At 49.9% G+C, this 27685-nt stretch overlaps 1 protein-coding gene across 1 annotated transcript in view; it reads left to right on the top strand.

Moving 5' to 3' along the window:
- Positions 1-325: 325 nt before the first annotated feature.
- Positions 326-27685, top strand: part of LOC149365066 (uncharacterized) — a 618748-nt gene continuing 591388 nt past the window's right edge. The window contains exon 1 of the mRNA XM_089568779.1: positions 326-503. Coding sequence (XP_089424905.1) covers positions 326-503 — 178 coding nt within the window. The remainder of the gene's footprint in view (positions 504-27685) is intronic.

Genomic DNA, 27685 nt, shown 5'->3' with positions numbered 1-27685 from the left:
TGGCCGCTAATGAGCCACCGCTAGTGGGAGACCCAGACGGCGCTACTCGCGAACAAGACGAAAAAACGAAACAAAGAGCTGGCGATAGGCGACAACGGCTCGCAGTGGCTGCTGCTCCGGCGGTGAAAAGAAAGACGTCCGTAAGTAGTGGAGGGGGGTTGGCAGCAGCAAGCAGCTGGAGTAGTAGTGGGCGTCTCTCTCATCCGCGCGTTTCCGACCCGCGGTGGTTCCGATGCGTGGTGGCGTCCGGTGTGTTCGGCGTGTCGTTGCCCCCTCCGGTCTGTGGCTGTGGCCGCGGTGTCGGCAGTGAGTGCCCCGAGCCCTCATGCCTTCGGGTGTCGCGCCCATGGCCTGCGTCTCGGCGCCCGTGTCGTCGGCGGCCAGCGAGTCATCAACGCCTCAGCCGCAGCAACGGCAGCAGCAGCAGCACCCAGTGCAACAGGGGCGCCTGGATGGATTTCAGTCGGCCATCAACCTCCTCATGCGCCGACGCTTCAGCACCGGTAAGCGCCGTTTTTCTCTGGCTATGCGTGCACAGCAACGGGAATGAATTGTGCGGAACTACAACCGGACGTCGATAATATATATATATATATATATATATATATATATATATATATATATATATATATATATATATATATATATATATATATATATATATATATATATATATATATATATATATATATATTGGAGAATGTTACTCCTCCTTTATTTAGGTTGTGTTGCCTCCGTCAGGCATTGGACTGGGTCGCAAAGCCCTGGTGAAGGCTCCAGCCGATAGGTGCGCTCTGGAGTGTCGCTCCACCGCCCTTGGCCAGCGCTGTGTTCTTAACGGTGTCCAACATTCCGTTATGTTCGATGATACACGGCCTCGTAACTAAATATGCAGATACCGTTCACCAAGATAGGGTCAGAAAACCAATTCCCCACTCTTCGTATGGAGCCGTTTCCTAAACTCCCAACGTCTTTCCTCTTCTCATGGCTCTTAAGCCGCGTATGTAGTCGTCTGTGCTTTCTCAGGCAGCGAGGTGTCTCGATAGGAGACACAGTGCTCCCAGACTGCACTCCGCTTACCCATCTCTCTCACACACGCATACACTATGGTCTATATGTATGTATGTTGCGCCCTTAACAGCTTCCGATGTGAAAAGAACTTTACGCACTTGCAAATGAACTATTATGAGCGAGAATCCCCGCGGACACGCTCTTATTTTGGGCACAATCATGCCTCCGCTGTGTCGATGTCTTTTTGTTGCTGGCTGATGTTCGGTCGTGTTCCATTCGGGAAGTTTTCCGTTTTTCAGGGAATGAAAAATTAAATGAAGAGGGAGGCTTCATTTGGTTTGCAGGGAATTTTAAGAAGCAAGATTTTTAGAGGTTTTTTTTCGAGATTGCGGAATCATTCAAGCTGCTGCTGAAAAAAAAAAAAATTAAAGCCAGAAATATGGATTTCGGGTTCTGATTACTTAAGTGAATATCCCGTCACAGCATGAAACATCCCTGCTGACCCTCTGAATTTTTCCGCGGTACTGCAGCCGCCGGTGTCACACTGATTCACATAATTGGTTTATTGGGGTTTAACGTCCCAAATCGACTCAGGCTATGAGGGACGCCGTACTGAAGGGCTCCGGAAATTTCGACCACCTGGGGTTCTTTGACGTGCACTGACATCGCACAGTTCACGGGCCTCCTTCGAAATTCGGCCGCCGCGGCCGGGATCGAACCCGCGTCTTTCGGCCCAGCAGCCGAGCGTCGTAACCACTGAGCCGCCAGTGTCACACTGATTCACATAATGGATGCCGACCCAGTTCGTACGTAGTCTGATGCGCGCTCTGAAGGGATGCTCGTCGTATGCAGTCCGAATCGAAGTAGCCTCTGTCTTCCGCTCGAGATTTTCCGCTGCTTAAGCAAGCTCTACACGTAATGCCGCAAGGAACCGCCTCACAAAAGGACGAGGCGGAAAGAAACACGTGGGAATCCACCTTTGTGGTGTTTAAGCTGAGCTCGTACCACACGGGTATGCTAAAGCGTAAAGGTGCGAGGGACTTAGTCATCTCCTTACAGAGTTAATAAGGGCTCACCTGCGGAAGTAAACGTGGTAGAATGTGCCAAATAGCAGAGTAGGCTTGGGTGATTACTGCGCTTCCTGTGGTTCCACAGGTTTCGTACAATTTTGCAGCAGTTCAAAACGTTCGACGTTCATTAAATGAAACTGAACGACTATTATCATTATATTGGACCGGAAACGTGGCTTTTGCGTTTGTGTCTTTGAGAAAACTGGCTTTTTTTTTTTTCTGAGTATCCCGAATTTTCTTTTATTGCGAGCCAAATGGCGTGTTTCAGCTGATTTGTTCATTTTCACAAGAGTTTCTCGCCATGCAAAGAAGACAGATTCATCAAGATGCAATCCTGCTCAGGAACTTCTATTAGGAATTGTGCACCGCGTAAAAAACTACGGGACACACGAACACCCTTAACATATGCATACCGCATTGTCCACAAGCACTCTTGCCAGGCAATTCTTTTAATGTGTGTTACGCTGTACTAAAATAGAATCGATGTTGAAGTTATTGGATGTACGGTTTCGATCAAAAGTTCCTAGGCGGCAATGTTTGCTGATGAGACGTATATGGGGCACTTGCGGCGTCTCCTCAGATCCAAAACTACGGAGAGGTGCGAAAGTTATGTCCCACTCCGCCCATCGTCGAAGCTTCTGGGTGTAACTAGTCGCATCGTTAGAAATGTCGGCAAAAGACTCCGCAAGTATGTAGTTGCTGTCCTTGCGCATGTTGGAAGGAAGGAAACCGCTCTGCAGAAAGGAACGGCAAACTGATTGATGACATTTTGACCGCTGCTTTTGGTTGCCCCTTGTTATCTGTCTCTCCCCTACACGCGATCCGTGCTTGCGAGCTGTTTATTTATTCTATGCTATAACTTCACCCGTAGCACGAGCTATGAAAGGGAAAGGGCTGCGCGCTTGCCTCTTTGCCGTGCCACGCTTGTTACCACCGAATTACTTGTCAGCTGAGGAGGACGACCGAATTGATTCGCTGCAATTACGTTGCGCCAGCTGTCTGTCGCCACGTGGGCCACGGTAAGTCTACGAGGCCTCAATTTCCTGGAGTCACGTTCTGCGAGCGCATCCACTTAGGCGTATTCTTTTCTTTTTCGCACAAAACCGTCGTCGTCCCTGCTCTCAATCCGGGACGGGTCTTCCGTCTTTCCTCGCGATAGACACCCGGCGCAGCGGAGACGTGCGTACGCGTGCGGCCGCTGAGGGGAATGCACAATGCGTCGGAGGCTGTCTTTCTCGTTCGAAGCGCGGCAGAGCGCGGAATATTGAGCTCGGGGAGGTTGCTGCGTGATTAGATATATAGGGCTGCCGAAGGCTGGCCCAGTCGGCGACGATTTTGCGGCACTCGCGTGCGTGTCGTTCGAGAATGGTGCCTGTATGCGTGAGTGCGTGCTGTGGCCTGAGCGTTCTCGCGTTTCGGCAGATACGCGGGGAGTCGCGCTGCTTACCTTGTCCCGGATGGAGTGTCTCCCGCATCTTGGGTCTCACGCGGTGCTCGCGTGTAGCGCTGCCGCGCTGCAGTACTCTTTGTTCGCTAGCGAGGCGTGGCAATGCGAAGGAGGCTTGCCAGGATGGAGTGGAACCGCGAAAGGTCAACAGAGGTGCCCCAAACCTTGACTTGCTTTCATGATTTCGCGCGTCGTTAACTACTATGAATTGTCCCTATGACGTTCCGCATGCCACCTGATAGTGGTGCTAAGCACAACTTGGTTCTCGTATCCGGATAATTAACTGCGCAGTTTTACATGCACTGGTTCTACAGGTCATCGCAGTTGTTGAACTTGGTTTAGCTAGCTCTTTTTAACACATTAATTCTTAACATCAGAAGACTTGGGCCTGGACAGTCTAAGATTCTTCTGCGATTTCCACCTTAATTGCGGGGTGCTTTCGTTCTTTCATCATGATTGGCTCGATTCTCGGTCAGCTGCCGTTACCGCCACAACGGTAGTCAGTGCTGTGGCTGACAAAACAGCAACACAATGGGTGAAAAGAATTGGTTGGCCTGTACTGCCGTTGATCCTGCTCGTCATTTTGTTCGACTGCACAAATCATTCCTTCCTTTTCGCTGTATATTAAGGGAAATGGAAGGAACTAGAAGACTGAGTTTTCTTGAGAACCATACTCTAGCGCACTGTTTATAGCTTGCAGTGCGGAGAAGCGATCTGATTATGCGCTATGTGGGTGGACCTTGAAGCTCAAGCTGTTTACGTTCTCGAATGCCTGGGTGTGTATGCGTCTGACAATTTTTACGCAATGTCACGCTGAAGGCGTCATTTTATAGAGGCGCACGCATGTACGCTGCGGCTGTGCGGGGACGAAAATATAAAAAAGACTAAAACGAGGAAAGAGCCGAGGAACGGCATGCGGCGGACAGTTTCGCGTCGCCGTCAGTTTTACATTTCTTCCCGCCCACAGTTCATTAGGCACAGAACTGATCCTGGTTTCCTTCCAAGGTGTGCAATATGCAGCTTTGTTTTTATCCGCGTGTGATGGACGGGGAGGAAAGAAGAAGAGTAAAAAAAGAAGAAACGGAAGAAGTATCGAAATCACTCGCGTGATTACGAACACAACCCGCCGGTTGTGTGGCTTGGTCGCTCATTCCTCGTCGTCGTTGGGAGTCTGGGGGCGCACGCTTCTCGTAATGGGTTGTAAACGATCGAAAACGCGGGCGTGGTCTCGGTCATGCTGTCCAAACCGAGCGAGCCAGCGCGAGAGGAGGAAAGGCAGCAGCACCCTTGTAAACACGCCGAACTCGTTCCCTGAGCACGGGGCCCCGCACGTGCGTGGATTACGCGCGGACGAAAGGTGGGCAAACTCGAAACGAAGAAACGCGCGAGGCACGCTGCACTCGAGCTCACCGGGGGAAAGCCGAGAGCCAACGCAACTGGAACAGCAGTGCAGTCAGTCTAATGACCGAAGGGGCGAGCCTAACGCACGAAAAGGCGGGTGTGGGCAACGATGCACAGCTGGGGAGAAATTCGGTGCAGCACGATTTCGCTGCAGTGCGCTTCGAGCACCCGCGAAATGCGCTCGAGGAAAACGGAGTTGAGGCACAAAATTTGTAGGCTAGGAGGTTTTCCTTTTGTTTCCTTTAGTTTTGCGATGCATGCACTGCGGTGGTCAGCACTATCCTTAGAGGCGGTAACATCATAAGTTCAAACGTTCTTTAATTGTGGAGGTCGCAGTGCAGCCTCTGCCTTAAGTACCGCCTCCTGCTTACTATTTTGGGTGCGAAAACACTTCTATACGCACTCCCCGGATTTAAGCGCTGTGTGTCTGTGCATGTGTGTGTGAAGCCTTTGAGTAGCAAGTGTAATTGGCTCTGGGTCGGTGTACACGTCAATCGCGCTGCGAGTAGGCCGTGGGGTCCACCTACAAACTCAGGTATAGTTATGCGCCTTTTCTTTTCTCAAAAAAGGAAGTAGGAAAGGAAAGCCACTTAACTGGCGCTCCCTTTGTCAGTGGACACCCCAATCCCGCTTTGAGGTACGTGGCGGTGGTGTCCACTTGGAAAAAAGCGTACTTTCGCACAATATTTCTATCTTAGCAACGCAAACCCGCGACCCATTTTTTTTTTTTTTTTGTATCTGAGCAACACATAAACACCAGTTCTGGTACTTCGGAGCGCATCTGACAGTCTCACTTTCGCACCCGCCGCGGTGGTGGTGGTGAAAACATTTATTAAGAAAGGACAGGAGGTATGCTTGGATCAGCCCGTAAGGGACCGATCCTTACAAACACTAGGTGGAGGTCCCTAGTATGGGACCCCAGTGGCGGTGGCCGCCGCCCGGGCGCGCCCGACTAAGGCTTGTTGGGCCTGTAAGTCGTGGCAGCCGAGCAGGGTCGCCTCCCAGTCCTCCCGGGTTGGGTTGGGGATGGGGGGAATAGCCGGGTTGGAGGGGCACGCCCACACCATGTGATAGGTGTCAGAAGACACCGCACTACAGTGCGGGCAGCTGCCGTTACAGGAGGGGTCAAAATGCTTTAGTGCTGCCGGGCACAGTAATGTATTGGTGAGAAGGCGGAGAAGGAGCCGCTCATCCGCCTTCTTGAGGCCTTTACATGGGCTTGGGTAAAGGCGATGGCTGTTTTGATAGTAGGCTGTAATTTCTTTGAATGTATACACTGGATTAAAATCGGGTTCCTGATCGGGTGGGGAGGAGAAAACAGCCCGGTGAGAGAGCGCGCGGGCGGCTGCGTCTGCTGCCTCGTTTCCTGCCAACCCCTGATGAGCAGGGGCCCATATAATGTAACGGTGTGCGGGGTCCGTATCCCGTATGCAATTTTGGTATATTCGATAGGCTAGGAAGGGAGTGCAGCCTTGTTCGACGTTCCGACAGGCCCCTCGCGAGTCGGTGATTATGTATTTTGAATCGGAATGTGAGGCCGCGAGAGCAATCGCGACCTCTTCTGCTTGTGTTGCACTTCTGGCTCTGAAGGTGAGGCCGTTAACTGTGTTGCTGTTGTGAACTACCGCGGCCGTGTACCATCCCCCGTGGTGAGGACCGGAGGCGTCCACGTAGTATACACCTGTTTTGTTGCCATAATGTCGGGCTAGCGCTTCCGCTCGTGCCAGGCGCCGACCATTATGGTCTTCGTGTGACATGTTTGCTGGAAGAGGCCGCACGTGGAGGGCACGTCTCCACAGTTCTGGGATGCGAAACCTGTCTTCCATTGGAGGGGTGTGTTGGATATGGAGTCGAGCAAGAAGGCGGCGACCCGACTCCGTTAGCGACAAGCGCGTGTACTGGTTTGTAAGGTGCGCCTCCCGGAGCTCCCGGAAAGTATTCACCACCCCAAGAGCCATAAGCCGGCTGTTTGAAGTAGTGATGGGGAGGTCAAGGGCACGCTTAATAATTTTGCGAAGGATGCGGTGGCTCAGTGGTAAGGCGCTCGTCTACCGAGCCGGAGTACCCGGGTTCGAACCCGACCGCGGCGGCCGCGTTTCGATGGAGGCGAAACACAAGAGGCGCCCGTGTGCTGTGCGATGTCAGTGCACGTTAAAGATCCCCAGGTGGTCGAAATTATTCCGGAGACCTCCACTACGGCACCTCTTTCTCTCTTTCTTTTTTCACTCCCACCTTCCTCCCTTCCCTTACGGCGCAGTTCAGGTGTCCGCCGAGATATGTGAGACAGATACTGCGCCATTTCCTTTCCTCAAAAACCAATTTAATTTAATTTAGTCTCACTTTCGAAATCGCCACTAAAGAAGTTTTACGCAGTGTTGTTCAAAGGCACGTGACCTTGGACGGAGATGACGCTGCTCCAAAAAGACAGCGGGTTGTTCGGTCATCCGCTGAAGTGCACGGGCAGTGCACCGCTTCTTCATGCATCGTTGTCCTTATGCATGACATAGCCATTTCCAACATTCTGGCAAGACGTACGAGGCTTCAATTTGAAGACATCTGTTCCGTTCACCGTCAGTTGTACTTTATGGAAGCACGCAAACTCTCCACATGCTCGAAACTTTTGCCAGCGCTGCAACAGGGGACAGTGAAGAAGAGACTCTTCTTCTTCACTGTCCCCTGTGGCAGCGCTGGCAAAAGATTCGAACATGAACCAACTAGCTCAAATCTCCGTGTTACTGTTGTCTGCACATGCTGTCTTGTAAATTTGTGTCATACTTCATTTAGTGTAACTGCGTCGTCTCGCCGCGAATACTATAAAGTAACCACTAAGGAAAAGCACTCGTTTGCCTCAAAGTGTTTCAAATGAAAAGTTACGGTGGGCACTCGAGACTGTACTTACGTGCTTTTAATACGAAAGCATTTTTTTATTTCCTTTCTTTTTTCTTGCTTATTTTAAAAATTTTGCTTCCTTTCTAATGACGTACCTACTGTAACAAGGTACCCATGTGGACTAGTTGGTGTACATCAGACATAACTTCACCAGCGAAAGAACGAGACACGAGGAGAAGAAGAACACAGGACAACGCTGTTGTCCAGCGTTGTCCTGTGTTCTTCGTCTCCTCGTGTCTCGTTCTTTCGCTGGGGAAGTTATGTCTGACGTACCTACTCATTAGCATAGAGTCGTAAGGCCACGCATAGGTTCACCTTTGTTTGCCAAGAAGCAGCGTGGTTTTGTCACCTGCGGGTTGCGTGTTCGCCTCGCTGTCTGGAAATCCTCGGTTTAATTCCCCGCACCTTTAGAAGAAATTTCATTTTTCTTTGATTTCACGTCATCTGACATCTTGGAACCATTGCTGCTGGTCTACGCCGACGCTGGGTTGCGTTGCCGATGAGCCAAATAATGCTTTCGCATTGAAAGAGGAGGTGAAGAAAGCCTTAGGAGCGATGCAGAAGGAGGAAAGCGGCCGCTGAGGATCAGATAACAGCAGGTCTGTTGAAGGAAGGAGGAGACATTGTGCTAGAAAAACTGGTCATCCTCTATACGCAATGGCTTTTGATCTAGAGCGTACCAGAAGCTTGGAAGGACGCTAAAATTGTCTTAATTCATAAGAAAGGAGACGTGAAGGGCTTGAAAAACTACACACCGAACAGCTTACTGTCTGTTGCCTACAAGGTATTTACTAAGGTAATCGCTAATAGTGTCAGGACAAACTTAGATTTCAATCACCCAAACGATCAGGTAGGCTTTTGTAAAGGATACTCGACAATAGACCATATTCTCACTATCAATCAGGTGGTAGAGAAATACGCAGAATATAACTAACCCCTATATACAGCGTTCACTGATTGCGAGAAAGCATTTGACTCAGTGGAAACCTCAGCTGTCATGCAGCCATTGCGGAATCAGGGTGTGGAAGAGTGTTATGTGAAAATGCTGGAAAATATCTATAACGACTGCACAGCTACCATAGTCCTCCATAAAGTCAGCAATACAATTCCAATAAGAAAGAGTGTCAGGCAGGGAGACACGATTTCGCCAATGCTATTCACCGCCTTTTTACAGGAGGTGTTCCGAGGCCTGGGTTGGGAGCGTTTGGGGATAAGTGTTAATGGTGAATACCTAATTTGCAATCCGCTGATGACATCGCCTTGCTAAGACGATCAGGAGATGAGCTGCAAAACATGATCAGTTAGTTAGTTGAATCGTTATGTAAGAATGCTCATGACACTGTTTGCTTCGTCTCTCGTTTCAAATGCAATTAGTTCCCTTTAGCGCGAACTGACTTCAGTCAGTCAGCCAAAGGTGCCGTCGGAGCAACTGAGGCACAGCGATAGAATAAGTTATGAAACGACGGGCAGCAAGCGAAAACCGCTTAGGCACGCAGCAGTTAACGCTGAGTTAACGCTGCTCTTTATTCGTCCCTTTGTTTCCTTATTTATTTACTGTCTTACCCTACAGACGTAACGCAGGACGGTGCGCTCATATAGCAGAATAAACGCGTGCCAGGACTGTGCATGTCGTGACAATATTAGAGGAAACAAACTTTTTGCACAAAACTGCAAATTTTCTGGTTATTTCTCCACCAAATTTGAGATTGACTTTTGGATAATTTACGCCAAGAGGAAAACTAGTCAGGAAGCTGAAACAGCGTTGCTTGTCACACATAATGTACGTAGCGTTCGGTATGCGTTATAAAAAACAAAAGAAAAAAAAACAGGTAGCATCAGTGGAATAAATCTGGCAAATAATGCGAACAGGCGAAATGCAACGAAGCTACTGCGCCATTCATCACACAGGAAAGCACGAAATGCAACCCAAAAACTCGTCAATGACAAGTGAAGCGAGACTTGAAAGAGTATCAGGGACAAAAAGTACTTCGAACAGCGCCCCGTGCGCGTTCACTACGGGAAGTGCGACTTCCGGTCATCAGTGTGCTTGCGAGTAAACATTCGCCACCTTATACGTCGTCAGTTCCCTCGAGGTTGACAGGAGATAACTGTCTGTTCGCGAGTTGTTCCATGGTGCATTCAAACGCATAGTTCGCGCCTGGCAGCGTAGGGTAGCAACGGTGCTTCACGCCAGAGGGTCCCACTCCTCTTGGGTGCTGTTTGTGCGAGCACGAAGTTGAAAAGGAGCGGCCCAGGTGTTGCCAAGAGTCGCCAGCGTATCACTCGATGCGCGCTCAAGAAAGCACCTAAGAGCGGCGTGCGCAATTAGCAGGCGGAAAGCGTACGCGGTGCCAAAAAAAGCCCGATAACGCAGGCCGCTCGTCCACTTCGACTGTGTGTGTTGCGGTGTAACGGAGTCCCGTTAGCGGCGCTCGCCGATCCAGTTTTAGTAGCGCCGCCGGGTGGCGCGCGTTGCGTCACGCCGGAGGGCAGCGCTCGCCTCGGTACACGTGATCGCACGCGACTGGACGCTCCGAGACTGACTGGCTTTTCTGCATGGTGGCGACGGCGGCCTCGCCGCAGGCACTGCCGAAGGCCCGTCAAGGACAGGGACGACTTTCGTATGCGCGCCTGCCGACCGGCCGAACGAGCTGGGTCGGCCGGCGCCAGCAGCGATATACGCGGCGTGTCTTGGTCCCGCCGGACGCCTGGACTTGAGCGCCTTTTCGTGCTTTACCGGTCGCGTTGTCTTAGTGCATGTGGTGTTCGGATACTGAGAACGAAATGGTGGTATCGAGTCTCGGTCTTGGCGGCCCCATTTCGAGGGGGCGAAATGAGGCGAAACGCAAAAGGTGCCCGCGTGCTGTGCGATGCCAGTGCACGTTAAAAATCCCCAGGAGGTGGTAGTATAAACGTTTAGTTCCTCAAAAAGGAGGGCCGTCCGCTTTCAGGAGTATTTATGTGTAGTGTAACCGAACCTCGAGTGTTCACCTGCGCCACCCTCGTCCGTAGCGGCGGGCGTCGTACGTCCCGTATTACCGCGAGTGCCACGTAGGAACGTGGTCCCTTGTCTGCTGAATAGTTCATCGAGGGCCTCGGATATGTCAGTCTTGATGGCATAGGTTGCACAAAAGGGAGGGTTCTTGCACAGGTTCCGCCCTCAGCGGGGTACGTTGTGCGTCCGCCGCTATGGAAGAGGGTGGCGCTGGTAGACGCTCTCAAGGTTAAATACCCCTGAAAACAGCAAACTGGACATCCATCACCGTAGCTCAGTTGGCAGAGCACCGGACGCGAAATTCTGAGGTCCTGTGTCCAGATTCCACCGGCTGCATGTGGTTGTTGTTTCCTCGGCTCTTATTATCCATCCCCCTGCTCCTTGGTTTCGGTGACTATTGGCTTCCGTCATGTATGCCATACTTGCGTTGTTGCGCACTCGACTGACTGAGTGAGTGGGTGAGGGGTGAGTGAGTGGGTGAGTTGCTGAGTGAGTGAGTGAGTGGGTGAGTGGGTGGGTGAGTGAATGAGTGGGTGGGTGGGTGGGTGGGTGAGTTAGTGAGTGAGTGGGTGGGTGAGTGAGTGAGTGGGTGAGTGGGTGGGTGAGTGAGTGGGTGGGTGAGTGGGTGAGTGAGTGGGTGGGTGAGTGAGTGAGTGGGTGAGTGAGTGAGTGAGTGGGTGAGTGAGTGACTGACTGACTGACTGACTGACTGAGTGAGTGGGTGGGTGAGTGAGTGATGTCTTTTATTGATGGCAGCGATATAACTTCCGCTGAGATTTTGCGGTAGCCGGAACACAACACTTTTGCGGGACACAGGGTGGCTTCATGCACGCAGTGGCGCCCAAACTGGTAACAACAGTAAACGAACAGCGCATCGCGAGCAGACGGCCTATTTGTGGAGCTTGTTGGTCTGGAAAGTCGTGAAGGGCAGAGGAGCAGTGCCCTGAATGTATTAAACTACGCTGCTCAATCCAATGCTACCACGGTGTCCTACGCTCCCGGCTTCCGCACTTTAGTACTTTTTTTTTAACAGAGTGCAACTCCTACTGAACAGCCAACTGTAGGTGTCGTACATTTCATGGGTTAAAACCGATTTTCGAAAATTTAAATTGGTGTAAATTTATCGTTTTTTTTTTCGTTTAAACCGAACTGTCCTACTGCGGCTCATAACGCATGCCCGACAGCTAATCGGTTCTATAGCGGCCCTGTAATCGCTCACCTGGAATGTGTGGTGGGCTCTCTTGGCTTAATGCGAACGAACCTTCAGGAACCAAAATGTTTCGCCATCTGCGTTCACGTTCGTAATGAATTTTTGGCAAAAAGTGCTTCTTCTTCGTCGCGTGCTAAATAAAGCAATGAGCGCGTGTTTTGGTTCTTCTCTGAACAACAACGCAAAGCTCCGGAGCGCCATTCACATTTCGTTCACACACCGTCCCCGCGCTCATCAACGCACTGACTTCTGCGAGTGCGGGGCGCGGCAACATTCGGTTACGTAACGGAACTTGCGTTTCACGCAGCCGGCCGCCGGACGTCTCGACAGCGCCAAAGCGCAGCGCACATCGCTGACGCTTTCGCGGCCGGCCACTGTATTGTGCACACGTGTCCTTTTATGACGGGAACGGGTTGCGCAGCAGCGGTCTGCTGCTGATTAACCAGCGAGATGCGGAAGAAAGGCGCGGCGCAAAAACAGCGCTCATGTGCTCGGCTCGCCAGGCGTCGCTGTCGTCGCTTCCCTCCGGCTTTATTCCCTCCCTGTATCTCTGCGGGGGCAGCCGTGCGCTTCTTGGTTCGCCTTCCGGTAGTTTAGCTCGCCGCGACTACTCCTCCGCGATTCCGCGCCTGGCCGAGCTGTTACGTGGACAAAGTGCACGCACGCACGCACGCACGCACATCCTTCGCTCTCCTTTGCGCAGTGCTGCCCTTGCAACTTCCTGCGCTTCGCTCGAAGAAAAGTGCCGTCGCCTGTGAAGACAAATGGCCGCGCAACTTGTTAGGATTACGCGAGCAGTTGGAGGTGAAAGCGGCCCGCTTTATCACCTCTGTGAGGCTGGTTGCGGCGGTGCCACCTACATGCGTGCGCAGTGGCCGAGTCAGACTAGGCTCGTAGGAAATACGTGCGTTGCGGTTGCGCTGTTTTTGTTCGAATTAGTGGTTTTGCTGCTGGATGCCCAGGTTCGGCCAAATTCCGCTAGGCAGTACTAACGCCTTGGCGCTCACTGAGCGTAACACTGAGGAAAGCGTGCACGCAACGTCCCGCGGAAAGCGCTTTTATCTTCTTTGTTTACCCCTCATAGTTCGGATTCGTTCCGCTTCGCCTGCGAAGCAAAGGGCAGGTGAAAGCCCGTAGCGCGAACTTATATATATATATATATTTTCATTTATGGATTTGTCAGGGTATGCATAGACCCCCAATACACTAAAGAAAACATAAATAAAATAGGCGTTCTCGCCTACACCGCAATCGCTCTCCATTCACGGTGTTCAGCAAGGGTTGCTGCGGGGATTGTTAGTTTCTGTGCAATGAAAGCATAATGCCGCAATTGCTTTCTTTTAAAGCCATACTCGGACGCCCAAAGAAAGGACAGAACAGGAATTACTTGTGTCCCCCGTGATTTCCCTATTGTGGAGCATGCGCCTCTTATGCGGGAGGTGCTGGGTGTTGAATCTGGATGCCGCTGGGGGTTCACTGGTTATGCGGAGCGACAAGAACCTCCTCTGGCCTACTGTCCGGTTTTCCCAGGAAATGTAAATGCTCGAAAAAGACGCTACGTAGTTGGCTGTTAGCAATAGAGAAAGAAAGAAGAATGCGGCATAACCTCTCATTTATACTTTGCGCGAACGTGTTGCGTTCACTGTTTCCACAGTCCACAGGGATAAGAATCAAATAAGATCAGATTAAGTTTATTGCATCATATTAGAGATGGTTACATAGTTCACATTCGGAGGAGGTCCCAGAGTGAGTGATTTTAGAGGATTCTCCCATAAAAAAAAGCATAAAGCAGCAGAGGCCATAACAGAATAAAGAATACATAGTTACAAAAGTAATAACGAAAATTAGAGATGACCAAAACGTAGTTTAATGATAGGGAAGAAAGCGCGCACGAAATTAAGATGACCGAACATACGCGTGTGTTATCTCTCATTAGGATCAGCACATCAAAGCGCGAGTTGTTGGAATCGCTGCTGCAAATGTTGCACATCCAGACGTGCGGGCCTTCTGGAAATAGTTTATCGACGGCCGTAACTTGCGTTTTAAGAAACGCTGTTCCAAGCATCTCGCAACTGCGGAGCAGTGTGCTGGCCTAGCTTACACTTCACATTTCACTGCATCCGAGTGTTCGATCAACTGCGCCCGTCCCCGAAGGAAGCCGGTAGCGCTCGCTGCCTGAAGTTTATAGCAGACACGAGGTAGCTGACAGTTATATAAGCGACGCATAATACGCCCTTACATGCGGTTCTCGACTTTGGTGCTTGTCATTGGCGAATACCTGGTATTCTAACCCTGCATATTTCAGGCAGATGCAGCATTTTCATTAGAAGTAAAGCTTGCCGAAACGGAAGTGGTTGTTATTTAAGAGAGAGCCAGCTGACAGCATGTGTATATGCATAGGAGTGAGTGTTTTGATTCCGTGAAAAACCGCCGCATGAAAGTGCGTCTCGGAATTCGCATGCAGATCAAGTAACTACCCGCGTGACTGGCGTATGTTGCTCAGATCCCATTATAATTTTAAATGGAATCCACATGCGCGCAAAGAGGTCGTTCGTTTTAGATTTTATTTGCCAAATATAGCAAATAAAGGATTGTATCAACAACGCAAATAGTCTGAGGCTCGCGGCTGGACGTAAACGCAGGGCGAATAATTAGTGAAGCTTCCTTATTTTTGTTTCAGATTTCTTTTGGGTGGTATCTTCCCCTAAAAATTGGCTGCAATAAATGCGCATGGGCCGCTTAGAGAAGAATGAACACTGTACTCAGGTCTTGCACGCGTTCCTCAAAGAGGAATTCAGAACTCGACTTATCTTCAAACTTACATAAAAAAAATGGTGCTGCTTTGTCAAAGTTCTCCTTCATTGTCATACTGAGTAATACAACCATACCATTTACGTCAGAAAAAACGATGTAGGTCGTGTATGTTTATACAGCGCAGTGGTGTAACGGGCACTTCGCATTTAATCCGTTAATATCCAAATTGTGACATCACGCTAACTAACGTACCCGCACTCAAAGGCCAATATCAGAATTTTAAGAGCGCCGCTAAAATTTGAGAAATCGGTATTTCGTCAATAAGCAACATTTAGCGCTCATTTCCTGTAGCTACTCCTTGTTGTTTGAAGAACCGAAATGAAGGCCTCGAACCAGCTCGAAGGTTCAGAGACAGTAAACATTTTTTTATCCAAAGAATGACTTCAATTTCGTCTACAACATCTATTCAAAAATGATCGACGAGCGTTGGCCGGAAGTCGCACATTTGCGCCTCCTTTATTTTTCACACTGTGTCTTACAGCGACATCAAGCACTTTAACTGGAAAGCGCCGGCTGCTGAGAATATGTTGATATGATGCTGCTTTCTATGCAGGCTATATGTAGTAATGAGTTCATGGCATGAAAAACGTCGTGTTGTTTTGTCGTGATATGGGCAGCAAATGTTTAAATAAATCCGTCCACCGTTTTCGTTTTTAGTATTCGCAAGAGAGATCGATTTCCTTTTACTCCTCTGCCGCGGTTGGTCATTGGCTCGGGGTTTGGCGGCTGCAGCCCAAAGTCGCAGGTTCGAATCCGATTAATGGTTCACAACAGCAAACACGGACAAAGGGGAGAGCCGACTAAAGAAGCGCTTGTTTTGTCTAGTCTCCATTTTGTCCGTGTTTGCTGAGCTGTTGTGAATCATGAATATACACCAACTCGCCCAACTTTCGTTAAGGTGTCCTTCCGTCGTCCCGTTTCTTGCGGTAGCTGTTTTCATGTTTCGCCCAACTTTCTTCACTCATCGAATCCTAGCCGCAGCGGCTTCATTGCAATGGAACTGAGTTTCAAAAAACACCCATGTGCTTTTGGATGTCCGTTCAAGTTTTAAAAACTCCGGTTGGTAGAAGTTAATCCGTGACCTTCCACTAGGCGCCCCCTTATAGCTAACCTGCGGCTTCGGACCGTCGGACCCCACGTGCTACATACCATCTCTTACTCAGGGTTAGATGCACAAGATAGAGGCAAACTCACTCACTCACTCACTCACTCACTCACTCACTCACTCACTCACTCACTCACTCACTCACTCACTCACTCACTCACTCACTCACTCACTCACTCACTCACTCACTCACTCACTCACTCACTCTCTCACTCACTCGCTCACTCACTCATTCTCTCACTCTCTCACTCACTCACTCTCTCTCTCACTCTCTCGCTCACTCACTCTCTCACTCACTCACTCACTCACTTTCTCTCTCACTCTCTCGCTCTCTCACTCACTCACTCTGTAATTTAAGCTCATCGCACACCTTGTAGTCACCACCACCAAGCCCTCACTACTCCTTCACTACTGATACGTTTCCGTCCTGTGGTAGCCACCGCACCGACTTGTACTCACCGATCTCCATAGCAGTTACCAAGCTGGTTCCACACACAGTTCGCGTCTTGCATACAAATGCTCACTGTCACTCACAATATCTGCTTGTATATCTGCGAGAAATGGATCCAGATCCGAGCGTGACTCCTGGGTGGACCAGCCGGCGCTGCAGCCCGCGCTGCACTGCGCTTAACTGCTGATGCAAGATGCGGAGCCGTGCGTTATATTGCGCCCGGATAATTACAGGGTACAGGCGGGACGACAGCTCATATCGCCCGCGGAAGAGGTCGTCTCTCGCCGCCAGGCAGTCTTGAGCGTCGGTTGACCAGACGGTCGTCGGGCGACAAACGAGGTGGTGGTTCTCTGCATTATGACATAATTTGGCTGGCTGAGAGAGAGAGAAAGAAAACGCGGAGGCCTTTTTTAGTTCCTTGAGAATCGAGCATATACAGCCGGCCTCGCGCCTTTGCTCTGAGTATAAATTTCAGGAGTTTGCAGTCCGTCAGTTTTAGAAAACGATTCGAATATCTCTTATTCTTTTGATTCGTTAACTTGATATTCACAATAATCGAAAATTCGTTTACCGTTGCATATGTATCCATGAAGGAATGCTCGAAGTCACCTTGTGAGTATTATAGCCAAGCATTCCTTCTTTAGGTATCGCTACCGGCTTGGCATACCAGCGGGATGGGTTAATGCTGTTTTCAAGTATCTAGCGTGAACATAAATTCTCTGCATTCATCTATGTACGCCGAGTCGCGTGCCGCTATTTGGCAAGATTGAGGATACCATCATCACAAAAGCTGTTGTGAAGTTTCATACGTCGCTCGCCTTGATGCTGTCCAGTCATGCACGTGTCACATCCACGTCAGCTTGTGGCAATAAGCGCAGTTGAAGCCTACTTTAGTCGAATTTTTACGTTGTTCACTCTTCGCTGAGATATGGAGAACCGCTTAGTCTTAGAATACTAGTTTCAGAACTTAAGTACCTATGCTTCATTGCTCCCCAATTTCCCCTGAGAAAAGTAGTCTTTCGTAGCTGTCTCCCGCTCTGGGCGTTGCTCAGAATAGCTGGGCGCCGTTGTGCGCGGCCCGTTGACGTTAGATTACATTTCGCTTGCAGGTAGTTTTCTGTTAGAACTTTTATTGAAACCAGACCATATACAGGCTGTCGCGCATGAAGGCGTGCACGATTGATGCATTAACGCATTGGGGATTCTGTAGCGTGGCGCCATTTGGAAACTTCGCACACGAGCACGATCGGTGTAAGTCACGCTCTACAGTGTAAGCTTGGTTCGCAACCTGTTAAGGACGTAAAACTATAGGTAAGTGACTGTTGATAGTATCGATATTTTTTTAAAAGCATCCCTAGTGCAGAAAGGCTATCGATAGTGTTGCTATCGAAAGGCAGTGAGTTCACGCGTTTGATTTTATTCCATGGGTAGTACTATCTATCGAAAGTAATACCGTTAATATTATGGAGAGTTCTATCGATAGCGCTATAGATAGTGCTATCGGTAGTACCATCGATAGCTTTTTTTTACCAGTGATAGTTGGATAGTGATTAAACTATTTATAGTGTCGATAGTACTACTGATCCTAAAGCATCCATTCATCGCACTACTCGCGTCCGTTCTCTGTACGGTGACAAGTGTTTCGGGTAAAACTTTTTCGATTTCCGAGTGATTTTCGATGTACGAGCGGCTTCCGCTTCTGTTAATGGTGCCGGCATTGTAGTTAGGCGTAAGCGTAAACTCTCACGTTCGCAGCCCGTCCATACTGAGCTGCACGTATTTCGTGTCCAGCGTGAGTGCCCGCCCCCTTGAAAGCGTTCCGCTGCAGCACAGGGCTGCATACAAAGCAAGGACGAAGACAGAAGGGCCTGGTACCGCCAGGAGGACAAGACAAGGCTGTAAATACGACATGTGCACGAAGGCGATCAACGACAGAAGCAGGAAGATATTGCACGAGGGCTTAGGAGAGAGGAGTGGGGTCAGATTGAAGGAGTCCGGGAGGCGACAGCAAAGCGATGTTGCGCATGTTAGTCTCGTCGAAGAAACAGCTCTGCATTCTTTGAAAAACGGTGAGACGGCGGGTCTGTTCGCCTGGCTGGGAAGGCACTGATGATGACACTTCTATTCTTAACTTCCCTTTTATTCCCCTCTTTTATTTAACGCACAGTCCATACCTTTTACCTTTATTTCATCTTACCCTACATCTTGCAAAATAATCTTGGCGCTGTGCCTTCAGTATATTGGCGTTTTCTTCTCCTGCGAGAGAGCAGTGGCGTAGGAAAAGGCTGGATGTCGCAGGTCTTCCAGGAGATGAGAGTGGAGTCGGGCGGTGATGTGGAGGGTACAGGCGCGAGCTTCCGTTCTTGGAATACTGCATGCTAAAGGCATGCAGGCATGATAAGGCCTGTATCAAGACCAAGAGCCTTCCTTGGCGCTTACTTGATTTAACGAGTAGTGGCGGACCACTACCAAAGTGACAGCAGCTCAACCGTTGTGACGCTGTCCCGGGCTTCTGCCGATGACATTATAGGCCTCGTGGAAATAGTGACAGATGTTGTGGCCCGGTAACTGTTAACCCCATTTTTATGCTAAAAAAAAGAAGAGAAAAAGCTGAGTTGAAAGTTGGGCGAAGGTCATGTTTTCCGGTGAGCTGCTGTCAAGTGCTCCGTCGTACAACTTTCCCCAGAGATCAGCGAAGGATTGCGAGAGAGGAAGCCCAGGAATCCCATACTGCCCATATCGCCGAAAGGTGTGGTCGCGTCCTTTATCCCTCCCTTCATATTTTTTTTATCTCCTGGTTATGAGTGCGGAATAGCTAAACGTAAATAAAATGGCAGCCAGTTAAACTATTACCGCCTGCGCCTTCCGCGAATTCGGTCACTTTGATAGCGGCATTAACCGACGTTTAACCCAATTCGATGGAAGCAGTTGATTCGGACGAACGCCACGGTTGACTGGGCGCCTAAAGCGACCGCACCCGTTCCGCCGCGATGGCTGTGATTTGCCCGTCCCGCGTCTTGGCCGGGCGCCGATACTGATTATTGCCCCGATTGCGCAACAGTCTCTGGCACCGCCTCGGTTCCCACGTCTCTCGCTTGATAGCACAGGGTATAACGTAGGCGAGTAAAACAGCCGGCTGAAAACAACTCCCTTCGTCCCGTTAATCAGCGGCGCTTGAAAGCTTCCGCTCGAAATGTGCGTTGCCGGCCTTTGATAACCAGAGACCCACTTTCACAGCCCGTCTCTCCCATTCCGCACACCTGGCGACCAGCTCGCAAGGTACTGGACCCTTAGTGAGATTACTCTCGACCACTGTGCTCTCGACAAAATGAATAGAAGCTTCTTCCCAGGGGCCAGCTGATTTACCCTTGCAGGTGCGCCTGCATGGTGGAACAGGTGATTACGAGTGTTGCGTCATAGCTGTACGCCGTTACTAGTTAATATTTGCCAGCTGTCATTCGCTGCTGTGCGCAATTGTACTCTTGTTCCCACTGAGACTTGCCGATTGAGCGCAGTTGATACTGTTCAAACACTGCCATATGCGATATAATTGTGGAGGTAACGCTTTACTCTGCCTGAATCTTGGTAACTAATTTCGGTGAGACTATATAGGGCGCGCATTCTGTCCTTGAGCCTATGGAGCAAAATACCAAAGGCAAACTGACACCAAGGGCGGAAAAATGAATTGAATGCGACCATGCAAGGAATGGACAAGAGACGCATGCACTGCAAGCATGCTTACGTTCGGGCACTGGTGTGCTAGACTTGTTTCGACTGCATGGTAATAACTTTTAAAATGAATTGATAAATAAATCGACAGTGCAAGGTACCTAGACACGCGAAAGTAAGCCAAATAGGGCGGTTACGTGCCATCTGAGTGAATTCGAAACTACGGGCTCTGTAACATCATTCTCGACGATGGCGAAGAGTAATTGCTGTAGGTTTTGCGCTTCGGTACGCTTTAGAATGAGCCCGCGATGCATTTCTATAGTGAGACGCGGCGAAAGTACCACAACTTCCAATTATGTCATCATGCCAATCTGTGAAATGTTGAGAGTATACGCATTACGCAAAGCGCGCCGGCATTCAAGCTATAGCAGAGGCTGGAAAAAGAAAAAGAAACCGGTGATATCACGCTACGAAACCAGCATTGCTGTTTCATCAAGAGTTATCTTTCTGTGCGTCGTTAACATGAAGGTGGTCGAGTAGCCAGCCAGGTTCCTTTGCTCAACTCGAAATCCACGCTATTAATTAATATTCCTCTCTAAGCTTCCAACTCCCAGAATGAAGACGACAAAATTACTCGTAGGTTCATTATATTGTGAAAAGATTACTGACTAAACTGGGCTACGGCTTAGCTAAAGCATTCGGCGAGAGCCGCTGCTGTGGCTGCGTAGTCGTTGCGTGATCAAGACCAAATAGACGAAGCAAGAACAATTAAGCAACACAGCAAGATCACCCACACTTCACAGCCGCAACAACGTCCCTCCATTTTCTTTCCTTTCTTTTTTTCTTTTTTTTTCTTTTTCCCTCAGTTGGCCTGGTTCGATCTGGTTGGGCTGCCTTGGAGCGCTGTCGAAAGCTACCACAGGCTTCAGTTACACGACGGCTGAGGGTGCGCTCCAAATAACGGCTCTTGCCGTAAAAGAAATCGCTTTTACACGTTACAGTACGAAGTTTGCCAGTGAGATTACATGGCAAACAACGATTCCGATCGCGCTATTCAGCTTTTGATCGCAAATATGGTGGACAAGCAAGCGAAGTTGCAGGCATGGTGCGAGGGGGAACGGGAGCAATAACGTTCCTCTGCAGACTGCAATCACCGACTTTGGCAACGCACTCTGCGCCGCCCGTAGACGCTGTACGCATGGAGGCACACGGCTCTCGGAATAGGAACTGCGTCGAACCGAACTGTTCCGCGTGCCAGTCACACGACGCTTTGTGCAGCTGGATCGCTCCACATTGGTTATGTTGCTCGATCGGATAGAGTGCGCAGCAGTTGTATATCGAATTATTGGGGGCATTAGACAAAAAATTAGGGTGGGCGTGTAAAAGGAAAGAAAAATAATATAGCGCCCGGCCCGCACCGCTTAGAGCACAACGGCAGCGGAAACACACTTACGAGAATAAAAGAAATAATTGAAGAAGAAATTTTGATGCCGGAAATTATCTCGGCTGCAGTGACACTGCACTACCTAAATGCACGCGAGCTTGCAACGGGGACAAATAAATTACCCGCAGCACGGAGCAATACGTAGCAGCGCTGTATCGTCTTGTCTTTCCACGTCCGTGTCTTAGGAGTGCGCTGTGTTTTCCCCCAAAATACGTATAACCACGCAATATGCGCCAGCACTAGGAGTATTCAGCTAATAACAAGAGTAGCTTTCGCGACAGAATGCCAGAAGCTGTACGGTGGAGTTTCTTTATTAGGCCCTCCTGCAAAGGGCATTTCTCTCTTTCAAAAATGCCAGAAGAAACGATCACTTTGTCACGATGTAAATGAGCACAGTGGTCCTTCGCTTACGGTTAATCGGGGAGACGAGAGTCCGCGCAGCAGAAAATAAATGGTAGCAGTGGCGTAGCCAGAAATTTTGTCCGGGTGGGGCTCATGTTGCAGCACGGCCTCCTCATTGAGTTTGTGGAGGGATAAAACGCAAGAATAATAACTGCATGGCCACTGACAATGCATGTGTGTATTAGATAACGCTACGCACTGTCTAGACAAGCGAAATATGCATTTTTTTTAAATAAAAGAATGCATTCGTATGTCTTAAAAATCGTGGCAGACATAACTGATACCAATGCTTCCATATTTTTGCGTATTGAATAAGTAAACAATATATAATGCGAAGTCTAGAACTATATCAGTCCGAAACCAGCAAAGAAGTACATGCCGCTGATATGAAAAAGTAAAAACCATGAAATGAGCAAGTAGAGGAGAAATATTTTAACGGTTCAAGAACCTTTATATTTCTGTACATATGCAACGGCCAGGGAAAAATCTCAATGGCGCTGTCCTTCGTTTCAGTGTATACTGTGCAGCAGCAGCTGTCACCGGTTATGTATTGCCGAGTAATTGCATCGAAATTTTAGTCGAAACAGCGAGCACGTTTATAAACGAGGAGTTGTGCAAAATATACATTAGATCGAAGTGCGAAGATAAAATGGAGTATTAGAAATGCGAAGATACAACTTGATAAAGGACAAAAAAGTATCACTGGAAACAAAGTCACTGTATGTGTACACAAAACCTGGCAACAAGATATTTAAATACATGTATGTCTCCATTAAATCTACGTATCTAAGCAAAAGTCACTCTATATAATGCGTCAAACAAGGCAAATAAACGTCTTGCGCAACCACAGACAGTAAACTTCATGCACCTACGGAAAGACAGACGATCCAGGCAAGAACAAAACAATGACAGCAGAAGTCGCCATATGTCATCATCATCATCAGCCTGACTACACCCACTGCAGGGCAAAGGCCTCTCCCATATCTCTCCAATTAACCCTGTCCTTTGCCAGTTGCGGCCACTGTATCCCCGCAAACCTCTTAATCTCATCCGTCCACCTAACTTTCTGACGTCCCCTGCTACGTTTGCCTTCTCTTGGAATCCACTCCGTTACCCTTAAGGATCTTGCCTTCGCATTACATGCCCTGCCCAAGCCGATTTCTTCCTCTTGATTTCAACTAGGATGTCATTAACCCGAGTTTGTTCCCTCACCCACTCCGCCCTCTTCCGATCTCTTAACGTTACACCTATCATTTTCCTTTCCATAGCTCGCTGCGTTGTTCTTAACTTAAGCTGAACCCTCTTTGTTAGCCTCCACGTTTCTGCCCCATAGGTGAGTACCGGTAAGATACAGCTGTTGTATACTCTTCTCTTGAGGGATATTGGTAAACTACCATTCATGATGAGTCTCGATATGTACTTGGGCCATACTGCGGTCGATGACAGTTCGAAAAAATTTCGAGGGGGCTGAAATAAGCACCCCCCCCCCCCCCCTACCCATGCCACGCCCCTGAGGTAGTTTTCATCGTTAAAAGCGTAGGTGTGTTTAGACGTGTGCTCGCAGCAGCGAAATGCAGCGGTGGGTAGCACGCTGGGCGACACCTGTCTGAAGAAACTATCAGGCTCAACCGCTGAGGCGTTTCGTCCAGAGCAGAAAACTCCGGTCATTTTTTTTTTTTTAATTCGAAGACTTGCCATGTGGCATAAAAAGAGGCTGTCGGAAATCTAGAGTACGTCGTGGAGCCTATTGTCTTCAAGAAACCCTAGCAGGCTCCTGCTCTTAGCGATCTCCGTTAGCCACAATGAAAGGTGTACCTCCCTTGCAGCCGTAAGTCCAGCTTCCAGTAGCCGTCTTGTTCTTGAGTCCGTTCCCGGGCAATTCCACAGAATGTGGCGAAGATCCACCTCAGCGTCTAGCGTGGAACACTGGGGACATGTGCTGAGCAGTGCATCTTCTTGAGAGCCCCATCGACTCGTCACCGACGGGGTAAGGGCCGCCCCAGCCATTCCTTCCAAGGGATACGTCCTCAAATCTCGTTATGAGGGATAGGGTAAGTGCACCGTGGTACAGAGCACGTGTACTTCTTATACAGGAAGACAAGATGGGAACAGCGGAGGGGAGATCAAAAGGAAGTCTAGTGAGCGAGGCAGTCGTTTTTGGGGTTTGTGCTGGGAGGCTGAGGATCGCTGAAAAAACCCTAAATTAATGCCCCTTTCCTTTAAAGCTGGTATAAGTTATTTTATTTCCACATACGCTATTGTGCTTAGTACCTTTTACGAACATTGAAGAGAAATATCCTCATCAATTAGCACGCCGGGACCATGCAGTGCGAGGTGTTGCGCAGATTGTATGTGCGCCACCGTTAAGTCACAATAAAAAAAGAGAGAGAAATACACCGCACTCGGTAGTCGGAAGGGTGACGAGGCATGACATGAGAGCAAATTATTTCAATGCTGTATACGCTGGCATTGTGCGCACCCATGTGTGCTCATGTGCATCTTTCCTGTCTTTCGCACTACACAAAGCTATTTACACAAAGCTACACAAATTTTCTTCCCTCAAGTCTGCCACTCTAGACTTCTTCCCACCACTTTTGTTTCAGCCCGCCATGCTCGGTGTGCGTGCTATAGTCGAAGGCGTAGTAGCAGTGGATGTGTGGGTAGGACAATGCGACTTATGTGCATTTTTCCGCGCGCTCCAACAGCAGTCCTAACTTCGCCAAACAACGTATTACTGGAAATCGCGCTGCGTGACTGGTGTCGTGTGCACGTGGCATGCTTGCAAACAACTCTGATGGTATACATCAGCGCTCGATTTGACTCTGGTGTTCGGGATTCGTGCACGGTGCAGGAGCTACGCGTTATGAATCGCCGTAATTTCACAAGGTCGCCGTCTTGTTCGTTTCCTGTTTTCACAAGCGCACTGCCACTATCTCTTGTCTCTTGCACGTGCTGCGTGCCCTCCCTTCATTGTAGTTTAAAGGGCTCCTGTACTTTTCCTTTCACCAGCCTTCTCATGTTTCCGCGGAAGGGTCGTCGTCGGTGCGTTCTGTGGACACCTTCCTCTGATATTCATCTTGTTCTTCCCGTACCGGTGACGAGCTCCCACGAAAGGCTGGCTTCCCAGCTTCGTCGCCTTCGCAACCACCGCCGTGGCCGACGATGTGCGGAGATCCGCTTCGTTGGTCGCCCACTTTCCCCGAATGCCTGCTGGCTCACACGAATCGGAAAGAAAGTAACGTGCCCTCTGGGCCGATCGGGACTGTTCCACACAGCACGCGGCCGCCCTGTCGCTACAGTCTCCGCTTGGCTTCCCCCTCTGCAGAAGATGGGCGGACGGGTGGAATAAATTGGCCTCGAACGACGCATTGGCCCAGGCGCGCGAAAGTGCAGTGAACCGCGCTCGAAACGCGTACGTCTACTGCCCGCTTCGGACGGACAAGGCGTCGCCTGCGCGAGCCGGAAGCCTGCAAGAGAGCGAAGAACAACGGTGACCGTTATGCCCGCTCCTCTCGGAGTCAGAAGACGGAGACAAGGAGTTGGGGCTGCTGGGCGGAGGAAGGCGCGCGCATTCTTGGCCCGAGCGGAGCGTAGTCCCTACGGCGCGCGGGGGAGCTGCGCTCCGAGCGTGTAATTGGCAGTCCTGTCCTTCAAAGCGCGGCGGCGGTGGCGTCGTCCAGCAGCTCTGGACGGGACTCTCTTGTTGGCCCGCTCGCTGGAATGCCGCCGCTGTTGGGCTGCTCTCGAGTCTGCCCGCGAGTTGCGCCGTCTTCTGCTTGCTTTCCTTCTGTCTGACGCGCCGAATATTCTGTGCGGCACTGCCACTCGCCGTCCGAACGTAACAACGCGCAGAATGCTGACGCTACAGGAGGTGGCTGCTCTGTCTTACCTCCTATGATTGTGTGCATTGGCGCGATAACGAAGGGACTTGCAATGACTAACAGATGCCCCTACGCCCTACAAGAAGCAGTCCGGAGGTACGACAGCCTGAGGGTGCCGGCGTATTTGATGCGCGTTTAACTGGACCGTACGTGTATCTTAAAAAGAGAGTGGAGAAAAAGCATCTATTCGAAGAATCTGTCAGTGAAGAACGGATAGGGAGACTTGATGAGCCGACGCGTGTGAGTGCTGTTGACCAAGGCTGTCGATGTAGTGCTGTTTACCGTGGCTGGACGAGCCGCGGCCCTTGTGTCCGCAATACTGCACACAATTTGTGGGATGGGAAGAAATGCGCAGGCGTTAGAGATATGCTGGCCGCGCGTTGCATAGCCCGTAATTTGCTCCCTCAAACATCTCGCTTGGTATCTCTCTGCGATTCTATCTCGAGGGTGTTCCTCGAGGACTTTCGCAAGGATGCGGGCCGCTTTAAAGTGATAGGCGAAATGTTCCCGAGCATCGTCTGTGTATGATTTTGCCGCACTGGCAGGAGCTAGCAACCTAAAAATGTACAAGAGTCTTTTCGCCAAGTGTATTACATGTGCCTCACAGCAGTGTTTGTCTCCATTAGTTAAGAGAAGCCGTTTCAATAGTATACGAGTTTGTATCTGTACCCTCCCAATAATAAATCGATTACTTGATCGGCACCCGTCCAGCAGAATTCATGGTCTGACTGCGTTGGCCCGTTAGCGCTATTTGGGCGTCATAGATATATTGCCGCGTTTCTTACCCAAGCGCCTGCAGAAGTTGCTAGGTACAGGGCGTGGCCGGAACAATGTCGCATATTGTGCGCTCCTTCGATTTTTTTACACTATAGTGGCGCAACCGTCCTAACACTGTAATTTGGTGAATCTGTATTACCATGCGCGAATTCAGGTAGTTGGCCACACTTTAAACACTGTTTATCCTAATGTGGACCAAGTTGGAACTATGAAACTTCTGTTCGCTCGCTCACTCACTAACTCATCATTCACATTCTCCCTCGCTTGCTGTCTCCCTCTTTCCTATTAGCTCACTCACCTTCTTCCTTCTTCACACGACAGCTGAATTAATAATCACGTCTTGAATACCCCTCACGCGGACAGCCTAATATAAGAAATGGTTCAGGAAGTAGCCTTGCGTTAAAGGTGCGCTGAGATGTTGCGGCAAGCGGAAAAGGACTACATGAGAAAAAAAAAAAACGTACTTTTGGACTTTCGGGGGAATTTTCGCGCGCCCCTTGCGAGACCAAAAGCTTTCTACGTGCACGCCGTGCTGAGTTCACATGGCGAAGCAGATCCCGGTGTTTCTACGAGCTCTGCGAGGTTGCCGAATGCAGTAGCGCAGGGGGCAAGTAGATTATGCAAAAACACCCTGATCGTGCGCTCGCTACGGGGCCGGCGCTTTGCGGGTCCCATTGCCGGTATAATACAATTCCGCAGGGCGGGACATTTGCGCGCCCGTACAAGCGGTTTCTGGTGCACTTCCCTGGTTCCGATCGTGCTTTCTAAGGTTTGGCATCGCGTCGCCGGTGGCCTCGCTACCGTGGATGTCGACGCTTTTCATCGCCAATGTGCGTTCGGATGCGATTCATCATCGTAAACTTCCACGGCCGCAGTATATGTAGAGGTGGGAGCGCGCCGCCTTTCGATGCTTATCGCCAAAGTGCGCTTGGGCGGCGGAGAAGGGGAAAAAATAAAAAAGAGAGGGCGCCACGCTCCTCTTTCTTTCGGCGGCTCGTCCACCACTTAGTCCGCAGTTGCGCCGTGCCGGCATAGAGCGATCTAGCTCCGTTTAACACCGCGGCAGCTCAACTCGCGAGAGTCGTGACCGGACTGAATCGCCTTCTTTCGGGCCATTTT

Source organism: Amblyomma mixtum, chromosome 2, assembly GCF_055824585.1.
Source record: "Amblyomma mixtum isolate Tamu chromosome 2, ASM5582458v1, whole genome shotgun sequence".
NCBI classification, from domain to species: domain Eukaryota; kingdom Metazoa; phylum Arthropoda; class Arachnida; order Ixodida; family Ixodidae; genus Amblyomma; species Amblyomma mixtum.
This window is presented reverse-complemented; position numbering and strand designations above follow the sequence as displayed.